Here is a 16090-nt window from a genome sequence, read left to right as displayed (position 1 = left end):
CTCAGTCATTAGACTGTGGCCATGCTGGGACATCACCTCGAAAAATGTTAGTCGAAGAACGCAACCCTCAGTACCTTTTTTCTAAGCTTGGAACTTATGCTATCGGACTGTTTTGCCACGTTATGGGGGCGTAAACGTATAGGGGGCAAACACACACACACACACACACGCACACACGCGCACACACGCGCACACACGCACGCACACACACTCACTCACTTCCGTTTGCCAAATCCACTCACAAGGCTTTGGTCGGCCCGTGGCTATAGTAGAATACACTTTCCCAAGGTGCCACGCTGTGGGACTGAACCCGGAACTATGCAACCTGGAAGCAAACACCTTGCCTTACAGCCACGTCTGCGCCCATGTTCTTTTTCTTTTTTCTTTTTTTCTAAAATGATCAGCTGGAATTTAGCGAAAATTTGGCTATTGTTTCTAGCAAACAGAGTAGCCATATAGACGTTCCCAAGTTGACCTATATTTGAACCAGTAATTCACTAAGGTTAGTTCTTGGAATTAATCATCCTTTTTTAGGGAAAACTATGAAAGATAACTCGCAGAGCTTTTTAATAAGAGTTATCTCCCTTGAAAAATAATTCCTTGACTTTATAGAAAATATTAGGCATGTGGTGGGATAAGGATTATGTCCCTTCTACTGTTATTTTTTTCTTGAGAGAGAGAGAAGCTGAGATGCCTTCAGTGAGGGCCACTATTTGTAGCGGAGTATTTGTGGATAATAAAGGAGATTATTGTAGTTAACAGAATTTAATGAGTTTAACAGGTCGGAAGAGATTTATATATATATATAGATAGATATATAGTAGTATAGGTGCAAGGGGGGGGTGTGCGAGCCAGATAAGAGGGGTGGAGGCATAGATAAGATTTAAGATGCTTGTTGGGAAAACCACTACCACTACTACTGTTGCTGCTACTGCTGCTGCTGTTTATTACAATCAAATCATTGCAAATTAGTGTTTACATTAGGAAACAACAAAAGACAGCTAAGGTAATGTAGTCCTAGATATACTATGCCTACTGGAATAGAAACCAGGCTAAGCAACAACAACAACATTTAGAATAACAAAGATGAAATAAGAAAAAGTACCGTGAAATTAATTTTCTAAAAATTAATTTATACAAAACAGAAAAGAAATTATGAGTGAAGCGAAAGTGTTTGATTGAATGGTGTGAAGTAGATTTCAATGCTTTAAAATGTAATTACTTACATCTGGAGTTAACCCCTTTGCGAGGATGGGAGCCAGGAATCCAGACAGCGCACTGATACAGTTTGTGATGCCAAAGAGCACACCGGCATAACTATAGAATATACAGAGTACATGTTAATTAACATTTTAATTGATAATACAGGAAATTGAAAGAAACCCTTTGTGTATATAAGTTTGTGTGTGTGTGTGTGTGTGTGTGTGTGTGTGTGTGTGTATGTGTGTGTGTGTGTGTGTGTACAGTGTGTGTTTTTGTGTCTTCGTTTGTCGCCCACCAAAGCGTGACAACCGATGTTAGTGTGTTTACATCCACGTAATGTAGCGGTTTGGCACAAGAAAACGATAGAGTGAGAACCAGGTTAAAAACAATCAGTCTAATGAGACTGAATAGGAGATTAAGCTGATACCAGTATATCACTGGTAATTTATTTTATCGGCTGCTAAATTATGGAATACAAAAGGTGACATATTTCATGTGCTCATTCGTGGTGGAGTGGGGTGTTTGGATCTGTGGGGGTGTGTATGTGTGCGTGCGTGTGTGTGTATGTCTTTGTGTGTGTGTGTGTGTGTGTGTGTGTGTGTGTGTGTGTGTTTGTGTGAGTATGTGTGCGTGTGTTTTATTTATATTCATAGAGAGATAGTCAGACAGACAGACAGACAGGCAGACTGAAAGACAGACAGACAGACAGACAGACAGACAGATAGATAGATAGATAGATAGATAGATAGATAGATAGATAGATAGATAATTTAAACAACATACAGAAAGAATGAGACTTTGCTTTATATATTCTAGAGGGGAGGGGGTAATTTTACTTTTCGTCTTTTCAGGGGTCGATAAAATAATGACAGGTTGAGCACTGGGGGCGATGTATTCGACTTAACCGCCCATAAAATCGGTGACATTGTTTCAAAATTTTGAAACAAATATCATAGAGAGAGAGTGATAATAATAATAATAATAATAATAATAATAATAATAATGATAATAATTGGGCACAGTGCACACCTTAAGGAAAGTATTATCTGTCTGAGCTCCTTGTTCTGACTTGAAAGATTACTAAAGACTCCGGTGCAATTTTACCTACACTGTCTTACAAAAGAATAATAATAATAATAATAATAATGATAATAATAATAATAATAATAATAATAATGATAATAATAATAATAATAATAGTAATAATACCTTGGAGCGATATCAACGTGGTTTACAAAGAATCCACCCCCACTGAATCCCATGAAGGCTGCAGCAAAAAAGAGAAGACCAACAGCAACCATAGCGTCTGTGCAGTGGATGTAACTAGTTCCGATCAGAAACGCTGCTGTACCTAGGAATGCTGCAAAGAGATAAGAGAGAAGGAATGAGAGAAAGAGAGAGAGAAGAGAAGAGAAGAATAAAGAGAGAGAAGGGGCGAGAAAGACAGAGAGATGCGGAGACAGAAGGATTGAAAGTGACAGAGAAGAATATGCGTTAAGTATATTATCAAATTACGTTTATGCACTAAACTTAACAGAAACTTCCTTTCTCACACATAGCATCAGTGATGGTTCCGTGAGGAGTTTTCCCGCCAACAAAACCTCCACCTTACCTTAATACATTAACTCCAACATTATCATGACTCATTAACCACCTTATCTTATCACATTAGTCAGATCCTCCAGTGCGCAGTGGGCAGTAAGTCGACGTCACTGGTTTTTATTTGCTGTCGTTTTCTCCGCATTCAGTCATGTGACATTGGGCTTTCTCGTGTGTCAATTAGGAATTTTCTGATGTAGTTTTTAGTCTACCTCTCTTTTCCCCTCCGATGCTGTCCATTTGAAAGATGTTCAAGAATGGGATTGTTCTGGAAGCGGGAGAATGCAGGTCACATTTACAACATTATTATTTACAACATTATTATTTACAACGTTCACTGCAACAACTTTATCATGTGACATTAGCAACAACATGATTGCATCTAAGGATAATCGTCACGATGGTTTGTCATGTTAGGCAACAGTCATGATGGTTTGTCAGTAAAACATGACTAGTAATTCCGTAGCAATTTCAATGGATCTTACCAAGAAAGACATTCGAAGAATTTATCAAGAAAATTTAATTTTGACCAAAGAGTATTACGTGCATTAGCAATATCATCATCATCATCATCAGTTTTGGTGTCAGCTGAATTTTGATATGTGGAGTAGACTGGAAGAGGCTTATCTAGTTTCTAACTGCGCACACACACTAATGCAGAAACATTCATTGCAAACGCAGGTTCTTATACGTCATACAAAACTACATGCACACATACACCATCTCTCTCTCTCTCTCTCTCTCTCTCTCTCTCTCTCTCTCTCTCTCTCTCTCTCTCTCTCTTTCTCTCTCTCTCTCTCTCTCTCTCTCTCTCTCTCTTTCTTCTTACATTGCAAGCTTTCTCACACCATCTCTCTTCCTCCCTCCCTTCCTTCCTCCATCCCTCTCTTTCCCTCTCACTCTCTCTTTTTCTCTTTCTCTGCTTGTCTGTCGTCTGTCTATCTATCTATCTACAAATCTGTCTTGCGTTGGTATCGTCTTTATGTATGGTTTACACCCTCAGCCATCACAATCTCTCCGAAACTGAAGATATTGGTGTGGTTGCGAATTAGATTCTGATAAAGTGGTGAGCTTCTGGTGAAGAAGGAGAGGAAATAACGGTTGTTGCAGTTCATTTGAAAAAATGATCTTTTGATGTGAAGCCATTAATAGTGATGTACAAAGAAGTCGCCAAAACTTGTTTCTGCTTTGCATTTGTTTCTTTAGTTGTGCAGTTCCTGCAACAAGACCAGCGTAGCTACTCCTCTAACTCATGACTGCACCGTTACAACTACTAACAAAGAAGTAAAAATTATTATTGTGTCGGAGGACGACTACTTGGTCATAGTGACATAAAAATAAAATTTCTTCTACTAAAACAGGCATAGCTGGCGTGGTCGTGTGGTAAAAATTTTGCTTCCCATCAACATGGTTCCGAGTTCAGTCCCACTGTTTGGAACCTTGGGCAAGTGTCTTTTACCAAAGCCTCGGGTCGACCTAAAGCCTTATAAGTGAATTTGGTAGACGGAAACTGACAGAAGCCCGTCGTGTGTGTATATATATATATATATATATACATGTGTGTGTGTGTGTGTGTGTGTGTGTGTGTGTGTCTCTGTGTCTTTGTCCACTACAACGAGCCTTGGAGTGTTTGTGTCCACGTAATCTAGTGGTTCGGCAAAAGACACCGATAGAATAAGTACCAGGCTTTAAAAATTCATAAGCAGTGGGGTTGATTCGTTCTACTAAAAATCATTCTCGGTGGTGCCCCAAGATGGCCATAGTCTACAGATTAAGAATATCTAATCGAAAAGCCAGGAATTCTCCTCCTAATTACAGAATTAAATAGCTTCACTTATATACAATTAATATATCTGTCTTTACGTTCTGAGTTCAAATCCCGCCGAGGTCGACTTTGCCTTTCATACTTTCGGGGGTCAATTAATTGAGTACCAGTTGCATTCTGGGATCGAACTAATCGACTGGCCCGCTCCCCCAAAATTTCAGGCCTTGTGCCTAGAGTAGCAAAGAATATATTTTTGCTACCGCTAACCATCGCCTGTCTCACCGGATTCCTCACTTTGTAAATTTAAATAAATCGGACTTACAAATAGTTTGTAAGAAGACTCTCATATGGCGGGTACTCATAATCTTTCGGTTCTCGAGGGAATCTGCCAAGGGTCCGATACACGTGTAACCAAGAAATTGACCAAAATATGGAATTGACGACATCATTCCATTCTGAAACGAGTAAAGTTTTGAAATGTTTTAATAGTCTAAAACAGTGGTCCTCAACTGTGGTTCCCAACCCTTTTATTTAAATTAGTTTTCTCACGGACCCCTTTTTATATGCTTATCCCTGTGTGTGCGCGTGCGCGTGTGTGCGTGCATGCGTGTGTGCGTGTGTTCGTGTGTGTGTGTGTGTGTGTGTGTGTGTGTGTGTGTGAGTGTGTGTGTGCGCGTGTGTGTGTGTGTGTGAAAAGTTAAAATTTTTTCACCGACCCACAGTACTAACTTTGCGGACCACAGGTTCGAAACCACTGGTCAAAAGCATACAAAAAAAGGAACGGATCAGTAAATAACTGCACTATTAGGGATCACATTGTTTGTATAAGTCAATAAACATTTTCTGAATGAAAAAGTTAGCACTATACATCAGAATTTCAAATCTCCTGTCTTAACACCACACAATGGATGACAATCATTTAAAACAATTCTATAAGACAGATATCTACAGGGCTTGGACAAAATAATGGAAACATCTAGCATCATAGAATCATAATTTTGAAATATCTATAAAACCGTCAAAAGGTTGTTTATTTTTATGTTTCTTATTTATTATTAGTGTTGCTTAATATGTTTTGCTGAAATTGCTGTTTCTTTCCAGATATCATCAGGAAAAGGTAATTAAAATTCATTAAAATGACAGATCTATCGGACTTTCAAAGTGGTCAAATTGTTGGTGCTCGTATGGCAGGCGCTAGCGTAACGAAAGCAGCCGAAATGTGTGGTGTATCAAGAAGTACTGTCTCGAAAGTAATGAAAGCCTTTGAGAAAGAGGGGAAAACGCCATCGTCAAAACCAAAACTTTCAGATAGGCACTAATATGCTCTCATAAACATGACGCGCACGTTTTAAAAAAGATTACTAATTCTCGATGTTGTTTGCTTTTGGGCGTTTGCAATTTTAACATGTTATTTCATAGTTATTTCATGGCATTGTTATTAGGCGAGTTAGTGATAACTTGCTATCTGAAAGGTAGCATTCTTAAGATTACAAACATCTATATATAAAACTTCCTACAAAATAGTTATGTTGGTTTAATGACCATCACTGTACGTTACGACAATTGTAAAATCAGTTTATCAAAGAAAAAAAGATAGGAAATTTCAAAGCTAACTTACTGTTTTGATATCAAAATATAAAACCTCTTTCATAAATAAAGGTAGTACCGTCAATAAAGTATAGTTACACCAATTGTAACAAAAGTGAGCAACAATTATAGCCCACATGGCTCGCGATGTGAATATTGAGAGCCAAGGAACATTCTTCACCTGAATGAAGTAAAAAACAAAACAAAAAACCATTGGCAGTGAATTAATATCTTAAAACAGCAACAGCTTTATACAAATTGTTTGAAAATGTGTGACATATTACATGCATGTTGTAGGAAAACACGTCTCATTAATTCTAGTATCTAACTTTTTTAACTGCATTAGAGAAAACGACGTCCTTGTACAAGATGCAGATCTATAAATGATTAGTTTATCGTAGGAGAACAAAGTGGTAGAATTAAACTGGATAGAGTGTTAGCAGAACAACAAGGACAAAAACCATTAGATTCACTTCAACATTTAAATTTAATTTACAAAATTACTATTTTTAAATCTCACAACGAGAAATATTCAGCAACAGTACATTGGAGTAAAGATTATTTGCCAACATAACATGGCAGTCCTGGTTGAGGATGAATGTTGCTGTAATTTAGCCCCAGGAGACATTGTCTCCAGCTGGCTATACGACACGATCTGTGTCCTTATATTTTCGAACAAGGGAATCTAGCACCCCCACTCAGCTCAAAACAATATTTGTGTATCGCGATTTCCGGATGTCTCCTGGGGCTAAATTACAGCAACATTTGTTCTAAACTAGGACTGCCATGTTATGTTGGCAAAAATCTTTACTCCAAATATCCCGGAAACTCTAAATTTAATTTGTCAAAATATTTTCGTCGATTTGAAACCGCGGGAATTTTGTCAGTGAACAAGCCGTGGTTTCAAAGCGACGAAAACATTTTAACAAATTAAATTTAAATGTTGAAATGAATCTAACGGTTTTTGTGTGTTTTTAAATGGCTTATAAACACCTTCCACGCTGCACTTGTTTTAGTTTCAGAACACGATCTCAGATCAGGTTACTTGCTATGCAAGTACATCTCCGTAATAACAGCAATGATTTCAGTATATTATATGAGAATGTATATTATATGAGAATGTATATTATATTATACGAAAATGCGGGCATATTCTAAAAACCCTAAATAATTTTTTTCAAGCTGGGTCTCGTTGTTTAACATAACTATATACAATCATATTAGTTGATCTTAATATTATTTTAGTTTTAAGCTTTTCATGGCTTACTCTCCGCATCAACACAAGTGCAACGTAGGAATTTCAAAAGATATATATAAAAAAAAAGGACAAACTGTTGTATGTGCTTGAACGGCTTCATGCAAAAACTCCCGTTCTTTGATAGAGATACGAGGATGTAGAAGGGGGCTGTCGTAGACGATATAGAACCAAGTCAAACTAAAAAGCACTGTAGCGCCACCTGTGTAAGAAAAGAGATTAAGAAAAGAGAACCATTATCAAAAGAATTATTATCAAAAGCCGAAACACGTAAAAATATACACGATGTTTACACATCGTCTAGAGAGATGTTTGTGTTGGTCTTCATCGTAGATCTACTATATTATATCTTGTCTTGGTACTCTGTCTACTAGGTACCCCGTTCACAGGTCTACTAGGTACTCCGTTCACAGGTTGCTGATATTAAAAAAAAAGTGTTTAAAAAGTGTCGTATGCAAATTAGTAAATCCAACAATCGGCTGATTGGTTCTGTAAACTGTCATTCGAAACAGCAACTTTTCAATACAAACTTATACTTTCTCTCTCACTACCTCTCTCCCTCTCTCTCTCTCTCTCTCTCTCTCTCTCTCTCTCTCTCTCTCTATCTATCTATCTATCTATCTCTCCCTCCTTCTCTCTCTCTTCTCTCTCCTTCTCTATCTCCCTCCTTCTCTCTCTCTCCTCTCTTTCTTTCTATCTTTCTCTCCCTCTCCTCTCTATCCCTCTCTCTCTCTCCTTCCCTCTCTCTTATCTCTCGCTTTCTCTCTCTCTCTCTCTCTCTCTCTCTCTCTCTCTCTCTGCTATCTCTCTTTCCTTCGCTCTCTCTTTCTCTCTTTTTCTGTCTCTGCTTCTCTCTCTCTCCCCCCCACACATACACACATGTATATATATGTGTGTGTGTGTGTGTGTGTGTGTGTGTGAGTGTGTGTGTGTGTGTGTGCATGTGTGTGTGTGTGTGTGTGTGTGTCTTCCAGTAGCTCTGTACATCATCCAGGACAACGAAGTCACCAAAACTGCATAGCGATATGTAATATTTAAATGAATCACTAATTAGTAAATGACATAATCAATCAATCAATTATTGAACTCACCAAATACGTAAAATATCGATCCCCATCCATTGTCAAATCCTTTTGCACAGAGGAATCCCGATAGCATTAAGGTGATGATGTTGCCCATATATGGACCTAGAGGAGAAAGAAACAAAACAAAAAGCTGGACATGATAAAGGTTCAACTGAGGTACAGGTGTGTGTGTGTGTGTGTGTGTGTGTGTGTGTGTGTGTGTGTGTGGTGTGTGTGTGGTGTGTGTGTGGTGCGTGGTGTGTATGGTCTGGGTCAGACAATAATTAACAAACTTATCACCAAAGGCGTGCCAAAAGAGGCCATTTCCTTTTTTTTTTTTACAGAATCATGCAACGAGGACCACATTATCAAAAGTCCGTTCTTTAAAAACGTCCTGGTGTGATCTGGATGAGATTTGGCTGCTGGTATTAGCAGGTCCTGCAACCGCGAAGAAGCCCTTTCATCAGCCAGTTTTTAAGTAATAAAAAAGTTTATGACGGAATGAAAGGGGGAATATGTCGGGGACATTGTTCACAAAAGAAAAAAAAAAGAGAAAAAGAAAAGAAAAGGAAAAGAATATAAAGAAACGGTGCCAATGAGATGATCGATGGGTGTGAGGTAGTGATTGGAGTGAAGAAATCCTCAAATACAGAAGACACACAATATGAACTTACCTGCATAACATATTGCCATTAATTTGGTCCTTTCAATTGGAGGAGCCCATCTACCCCAGATGGAGTGCATCGATGGAAACAAAGGCCCCTAAATTACAAAATAGAAATCCCAGTAAAATATCGAAAAATATTTTTTTAGTTAAATCATTTTACAAAAGAAACAATTCGCTTATTTTTTTATAGAGTATAAATCTATATATGACAGAGTTGGACAATATCTACACTGGTTAATATGTCGGCATTATAAAATCAAACCTGCTAACAAATGGTACAAGCACCATCCTGAGGCTGTAACTGAGGGAGAAAACGTAACGATTCTTTGAACTTTCCAGTATGTACAGACCGGACCATAAAAGCAAATGAACCAGATATTGTTGTGAAATAATAAAGTTTGTTTATTGATTGACATGAGTATCATACCCTGTGACCATAATATCCCGACAAAAAGATTTGATAAGATCAGGAATTATAAAGATTTGCTAATCGAAAAGATGCGACATCTCAAGACGGTTACAATACCAGTGGTTGTAGGAGAACTTGGAATGATAAAAAAAGGAACCGAAAATTATTTGAGGATCATCCCTGGCTTACCATCCATGTAGGAAGTGAAAAATATTGTCTTAACTGGTGACTGGTCACACGTATTGAGAAGAGAGCATTGTCGCTGTGGATTTTCTTTCCTTTTTCCCCTTAATGTTCTGTTAACTTCTTACTTTTCCTCTTTACCTTTTTCCTCTCTGTCTTTCTTCCCCTTTTTCTCTATCACATGACTTCGTAAATGAACAATGGTGTGTTTATATTAATGACTTATCAATGTATGCAGTAAGTTTCTTTGCGCTAGGTGTCAGGAAGACACTCGGCAAGAAATGGAAACAGAATTGAAAGAAGGTAATGAGAAGAAAAAAAAAAGAAGAAGAAGAAGAAGAAGAAGAAGAAGAAGAAGAAGAAGAAGAAGAAGAAGAAGAAGAAGAAGAAGAAGAAGAAGAAGAACAACAACAACAACAACAACAACAACAACAACAACAACAATCACAACCATTGCCCCTATCACTAACAAATGCCCTAGTCTTGCCCAAAACCACTAAAAGTTGTGGCGACACGGTGGGGTAGCGTAGGTGTTACATTGGAAACTATGCGAAAAGTGGGGTTAGAGAGATGCAGGACGTGGTTTGAGCACAAACCGTAGATAGTGGCGGAGTCGGACACTTGCAAAATTCTCTGGGATTTTCCAATCCAAACACATGAGGTGGTAGAGCATAACAGACCGGACCTAGTGGTAGTCGACAAGATGCACCACAGGTGCTATATAATTAATGATGTGTCCTGCTTTGACCAAACAATAGTCAAGAAGGAGGGCAAAAAAATAAATGCCACTCTCTTAAGTACGAACTAGCCCGGCTATGAAAAATGGAGGAGTTGAAGATAGTGCCAATTAATGTTGTGTCCTTGGAGACAGTATCAGAAGGCATCAAGAGGAATATAAAAGAAATCGGAATAGAATTCCCAGTAGAACTGTTACAAAAGTTCTGCCTCGTTAGCACGACCAGAATAATCAGGCAAGTATTAGATAGTTGAAAAGAACAGATAGCATGGTACCGTAGGCTGCAGGCAGCAAGCCTGTTACGCATGGAAGACTCCAAGAGTTCCAGCAAAACCTGAGATAATAATAATAATAATAATAATAATAATAATAATAATAATAATAATAATAATAATTATAATAATAATAATAATAATAATAATAATAATAATAATATTTTCTATTATAGATACAAGGCCTGAAATTTGGGAGGGAGGGGACAGTCGATTTCATCGACTCCAGTACGTAACTGGTACATATTTAATCGACTCTGAAAGGATGAAAAGCAAAGTCAATAACGTTGATGTACGGGAAATTGAAACGAGAGAACGAAATGCTAACTTTAGCCTCTCAGGAACAAGCCCTTAGAACAAACCCAATAAAGGCAAAGATCGACAAAACTCAATCAGATATCAGGAATGGAGACGAAAATACCAATCATATTTTGAGCGAGTGCAGTATACTAGCACAGAAAGAGTATAAGCGCAGGCATGACTGTGTAGGCAAAAGAGTGTACTGGGATGTCAGGCTTAAAAATGACTGAAAGGTAGTATGATCACGAACTGTGATAGAAGATGAGAATTATAGGATCTTGTCGGGCTTGTCCATAAAATCTGACCATACTATTGAAGCAAGACCAGATAGGATCAGAGAGGACAGAATGAACAGTGTAAAATTTTGGAATTCCCAATGACTGCAGAGTCTATACCAGAGAAATTTAAAAGAAATTGAGAAACATCAGGATCTAGTCAGGGAGGTGAGGAGACTGTAGAAGACCAAGACAAGAATTATTAATTGGAGTACTTGGTACCAGCAACAAAAATGCTCCCAAAAAGACTGAAAGAGACTAGAACTGAAACTCACATTGTCGATCTGCAGAAAAGTACCATTTTCTATATTGCAAGAATTCTAAGGATGATTATTGAGATTTGAGGAGACGTGTTGTGACCAAACCGCAAGATAAAATACTTGCTAACCAAATTATCATGTAACTAGCGAAATAATAATAGTACATGGAAGTGTTATCATGTACATGGAAGTACTAACATGTACATCTTAACTGATTGGAAGTGTTATCAGGTACATTGTTTTGTCTTGGTGTAAAAGATGTGCTGCAGCAAATATAATCTACTCAATATCACAGATTTGCTTGTCAGTTGTTTGATCTTAACCAGTTGCGCATGTCCCTTAGTGACTGACGATGAGTGCATCTCTGATCACGAGCAGAGGTAGTTGGGGAGCGTCATAGACATGTGTTGAGAGGAATTCTTTGGGGTTTGAATAATTCACCTCTGGGAACATGGGTGTTTCGTTCAACATCCTGAAACAACCCTTATTCAGGGATCTCTTGAGCGGGATGGGCTTTTCGATCTAATTCTAATTGGGCCTTACCTGCGAGGCCATGCACTGTTTACCTTGATATGAGGTCACCATGTCACGCACATATGGCTGTGATGCATGTGCCTGGTGTACCCTTATCAGACGGGTAGTCATCAGGGGTATACTGGGCTTCATATATTTTACCTCAATATCATTTTGATGGCATGCACTGCTCTCTCACTCAATAATAATAATAATAATAATAATAATAATAATAATAATAATAATAATAATAATAATAATAATAATAATTTCTACTAATGTCACAAGGCCTGAAATTTGGGGGGAGGGGGATAGTCGATTATATCGACCCCAGTACTCAACTGGTACTTATTTTATCGACCCCGAAATGATGAAAAGCAAAGTCGACCTCGGTGGAATTTGATCTCAGAACGTAGTAACGAGCGAAATACCTCTTAGCATTTCGTCCAGCGTGCTAACGATTCTACCAGCTCGCCGCCTACAGCAACCACAACAACAACAACAACAACAACAATAATAATTATAATATTAATAATAATAGTAACAACAACAACCACAATAGCAACAACAACAACGATAATAATACCTACTGACACAAATCCGGTTCCAATTCTTAATGCTAATGTTAAATAGCCGCTGACACGCGTTAAAACCGGATGCAGAAGTGTAAGAATGCCGGCCAACATCAGGGAAATACCGAACACTCTTTTGCCACCGAATCTATCTGCAATTATACCTCCAGGGATATTAGAAGCTGTGTAGCCGTAGAAGAATCCTCCGAGTACATTGGCAACAAGGTTTTCAGGCCATTCGAATTCTGCTTGCTATCAGAAAACAAAGACAAAACATAAGAATAAAATCCAGTACAATATATCAAATGAAGACGCCACTGTAGAGTTGCTAGAATTAACAACCAAATTTTCATCAAATCAGTCGAGTTTTTCTTTTTTTCTAAAAAAAATGAAATGTGCATATCATATAATGTAATCCTAGATACACTATGCCTGAAAGAAATACAGGTTAATTTTGGCGGGGAAATTTCTTGATCCTAGATGTAGTCAATGGATACTGACCTGGGGCTAAATAATAACAGTTACAATTACATACTCTCCGTTTCATTATTAATAGAATTATCAAATATAAAAGTGTTGTTTAAGCGTCCGGTGGCCAAAACGTCACAGATAATGAGAGACGCGTAAACAAGTCCGTTGTCGCGGTAAAGCCCCCCAGAATTTGGTTCGTTCGTGCGTGAGGCCTCTTCTTTCGCACATCTTTTCTCGAATGTCTCAGACCATCCAGGTAAGATTGTCAATTATTTGACCATATCAAACTCATTCATTATATATACAACGTCCTTTCTCTTAAAAAAATATCAACATATCTTCACATTTCAGCAACTCTAACTTGTTTTTTTTTTATTATCGCAGTACCATCCTAACATCACAGTACCATCCCAACATTTAATGAGATTTTTCAGAAAGTCTTCAGCGGCATTCGAACTCTCAACTACCTCCTCACTGACGGAGTCTGTTGTTTGTTTAACTGTTTATAAAGTTTGATTTCTTTGGGGACAGTTATTGCATGCAGAGAAGATGCACAGTATGAAGTGAGAAGAAGAGGGCTCAAGTTAATTACAGGATTAAAGGATAAACAAACAAATACAAGTAAAATGAGCAAAAACCCGTTTACATACAGAAATACAAACATATATACACTCAGGTATAAGACCAATTCTCGGACGGAGCAGACCTTACGGAGAGGGGGGCAAGTCACCGAGAAGGTCGCGAATAGTGACGAAAGGACTTTCACAAACAAACAATTGGTTGATTGTTTAACCTACTCACTAAACAAACGATCGATTTGTTAGTTGGTTAGATATTTAACCAATTAACTAACAATGAAGAAGTGAAATTGAACCTGTGCGTGAGTTGTTATTATTAGCGTAATGACCCTCCCAAGACAAACCAAGCAAATGAAAATTTTTAATAAAATAAGACTTACATGTGCCGCATCAGATTTTTCAGGTAATTGACATTCGGTTTCGTTTGAATAGCTACTGTCATTTTTATATTTCTTCTTCACCATGCAGACAATAGCCACACTTATATCTACTCTGACTGCATACACAAACATCATAGCCACGCAGCTGAAGTAACAGAAAACCCAACGACAGGAACAAACCTTCGGAACTGTGTGCAAGAATGGGATCAGAGAGTTAAGAAGAAGAAAAACATCGCATATGAAATGTTAGAGTTACAGAGATAATGTAGGGATTGAGTGAAAGATAGAGAGATAATGAAAGGAGTAACAGCGATAACGAAGACACTACTGCAATGGAGTAACAGGAACAATAGGCACACTGTGTGACACAGTGGAGTTACAAAGATAACAGAACAGGAAATAAATGAAATCATTTTAATACAAGGCAAGTGAGCCCAGTATCACGGTACTCAGAATGAGATCTGTCTCTCCCTGTTTTAAGAGAGTTCTGTGTACTTAGAGTAAGCTCTGTCTATATCTTACTTTATAAAATATGTTATCTGTGTGTGTGTCCTCTATGTACGGCCAAACCTCTGGATCAATCTGTGCTATACTTGGGGTACATGAATAATTTTACCTCAGAAATAATTATATGGTCTTGATTTATTAGTAGTATTGATTAGGGACCTATCTGTTTCGTGTACCCACAGTGGTGCGAGGAGATTTCCTGCTGATACTTCTGGGATGTGCTGCTCCAATACCAAAGTGACACCTCCTCCAAGAGGTTTCCTAGACAAGATCTGACTGTACAACACAGCTTTCCAAATGACCTCATTTGGAGAAGAAATTTGTAGAGCCTGGATTTATGCCAACTTTTAAAGAGCATGGACAAGTTTATCCCCTCATGGGATCTATCATATCACAGCCTAACGAGCCTGCCAAGTTCCTTCAGATTTACTTCATAGGAAATTCACAACAGTAATGTGACAGACGATGTCAAATCTTTCAAAATCTTGACAGAAACACTGTGATATTTTTGCAAAAAATGTTCTACACCCACAATGATCTGATAAGAAGCTTCAAGAGAACAATGGAACATCCACACCCAAATGGTGACTTTAAACTAGCAATCAGGTCAGATAAGAGACAAGTAGGTGAGCATGGACGTCGTTTCAATGCACCAGCTGCGAAAGAAGTGTCGATTCTCCTGATCGGTGACCAACACGATCGCCGAGACATCATCATTCACCAACGAGATTCCAGGCTGACTCGAGTATCAGAAACTCATCGATCATATGATGCTCTGTGGTACCCACTAATCTTCTGGCAAGGGCAAGATGGATATCATTTCAACATTTCACGGGTAGATCCCACCACAAAACTGCCCACTAACAAGAAGGTCTCAGTCAATGACTACTATGCTTATATGCTAATGATCCGCCCTGCCAATCCAAGCCATCTTCGGCAGTGCCGTGACCTCCTCCATCAATTCCTGAGACTCTACTTTTTGAAGACAAAATCCTTCAGCTTGGAAGAAAGCCTTTGCAGGAGTATGGCTTGCCAGATCCAATAATAGAACAGTTCAGAACAGACCAGCAAATGTTAAGGGAGATATCCTAATGAGTATGTGACTGAGATTGAGCCACAGATTTTGACTGAACAACGGACAGCTTACAATTGCATCATTCAAATGACTCAAGCGGAAAAGGGTGGCCTGTTCTGTTTGAATGCACCTGGGGGTACTAGCAAAACGTTTTTGATCAACCTTTTGTTAGCAAAAGTCCGTCTAGATGGGTGCATTGCATTGGCGGTAGCGTCTTCTGGAATAGCAGCTACTCGCTTGACAGGTGGACGAACAGCTCATTCTTCTTTCAAGGTTCCCTTGAATTTAGTTAGGACAGAGACTCCAATTTGCACCATTTCGAAGACATCAGCAAAGGCCAAGGCCTTGCAGCAGACGCGCTTGGTTGACTGGGATGAATGCACTATGTCTCATCGGGGAGCACCTGAGGCTGTTGACCT

The 16090-nt window shown here is 38.5% G+C and overlaps 1 protein-coding gene and 1 pseudogene across 4 annotated transcripts in view; one reads left to right on the top strand and one right to left on the bottom strand.

Moving 5' to 3' along the window:
- LOC106867636 (sialin) overlaps nucleotides 1–16090 on the bottom strand; it is a 75114-nt gene that overhangs the window by 15699 nt on the left and 43325 nt on the right. For all 4 annotated transcript variants that reach the window (XM_089349996.1, XM_089349997.1, XM_089349998.1 and 1 more), the window contains 9 exons: nucleotides 14090–14277; nucleotides 12679–12912; nucleotides 9148–9235; nucleotides 8501–8596; nucleotides 7487–7611; nucleotides 6186–6335; nucleotides 4890–5022; nucleotides 2413–2563; nucleotides 1227–1317 (listed from right to left, as the gene is read on the bottom strand). In XM_089349996.1, the coding sequence (XP_089206122.1) occupies nucleotides 1227–1317; nucleotides 2413–2563; nucleotides 4890–5022; nucleotides 6186–6335; nucleotides 7487–7611; nucleotides 8501–8596; nucleotides 9148–9235; nucleotides 12679–12912; nucleotides 14090–14277 (1256 nt within the window). The remainder of the gene's footprint in view (nucleotides 1–1226; nucleotides 1318–2412; nucleotides 2564–4889; nucleotides 5023–6185; nucleotides 6336–7486; nucleotides 7612–8500; nucleotides 8597–9147; nucleotides 9236–12678; nucleotides 12913–14089; nucleotides 14278–16090) is intronic.
- LOC149136843 (uncharacterized) lies at nucleotides 14931–15641 on the top strand (annotated as a pseudogene).

Source organism: Octopus bimaculoides, chromosome 3, assembly GCF_046866305.1.
Source record: "Octopus bimaculoides isolate indiv1 chromosome 3, ASM4686630v1, whole genome shotgun sequence".
In the NCBI taxonomy this organism is placed as follows: domain Eukaryota; kingdom Metazoa; phylum Mollusca; class Cephalopoda; order Octopoda; family Octopodidae; genus Octopus; species Octopus bimaculoides.
The sequence above is the reverse complement of the archived record's forward strand: the minus strand, read 5'-3'. Positions and strand labels throughout refer to the sequence as shown.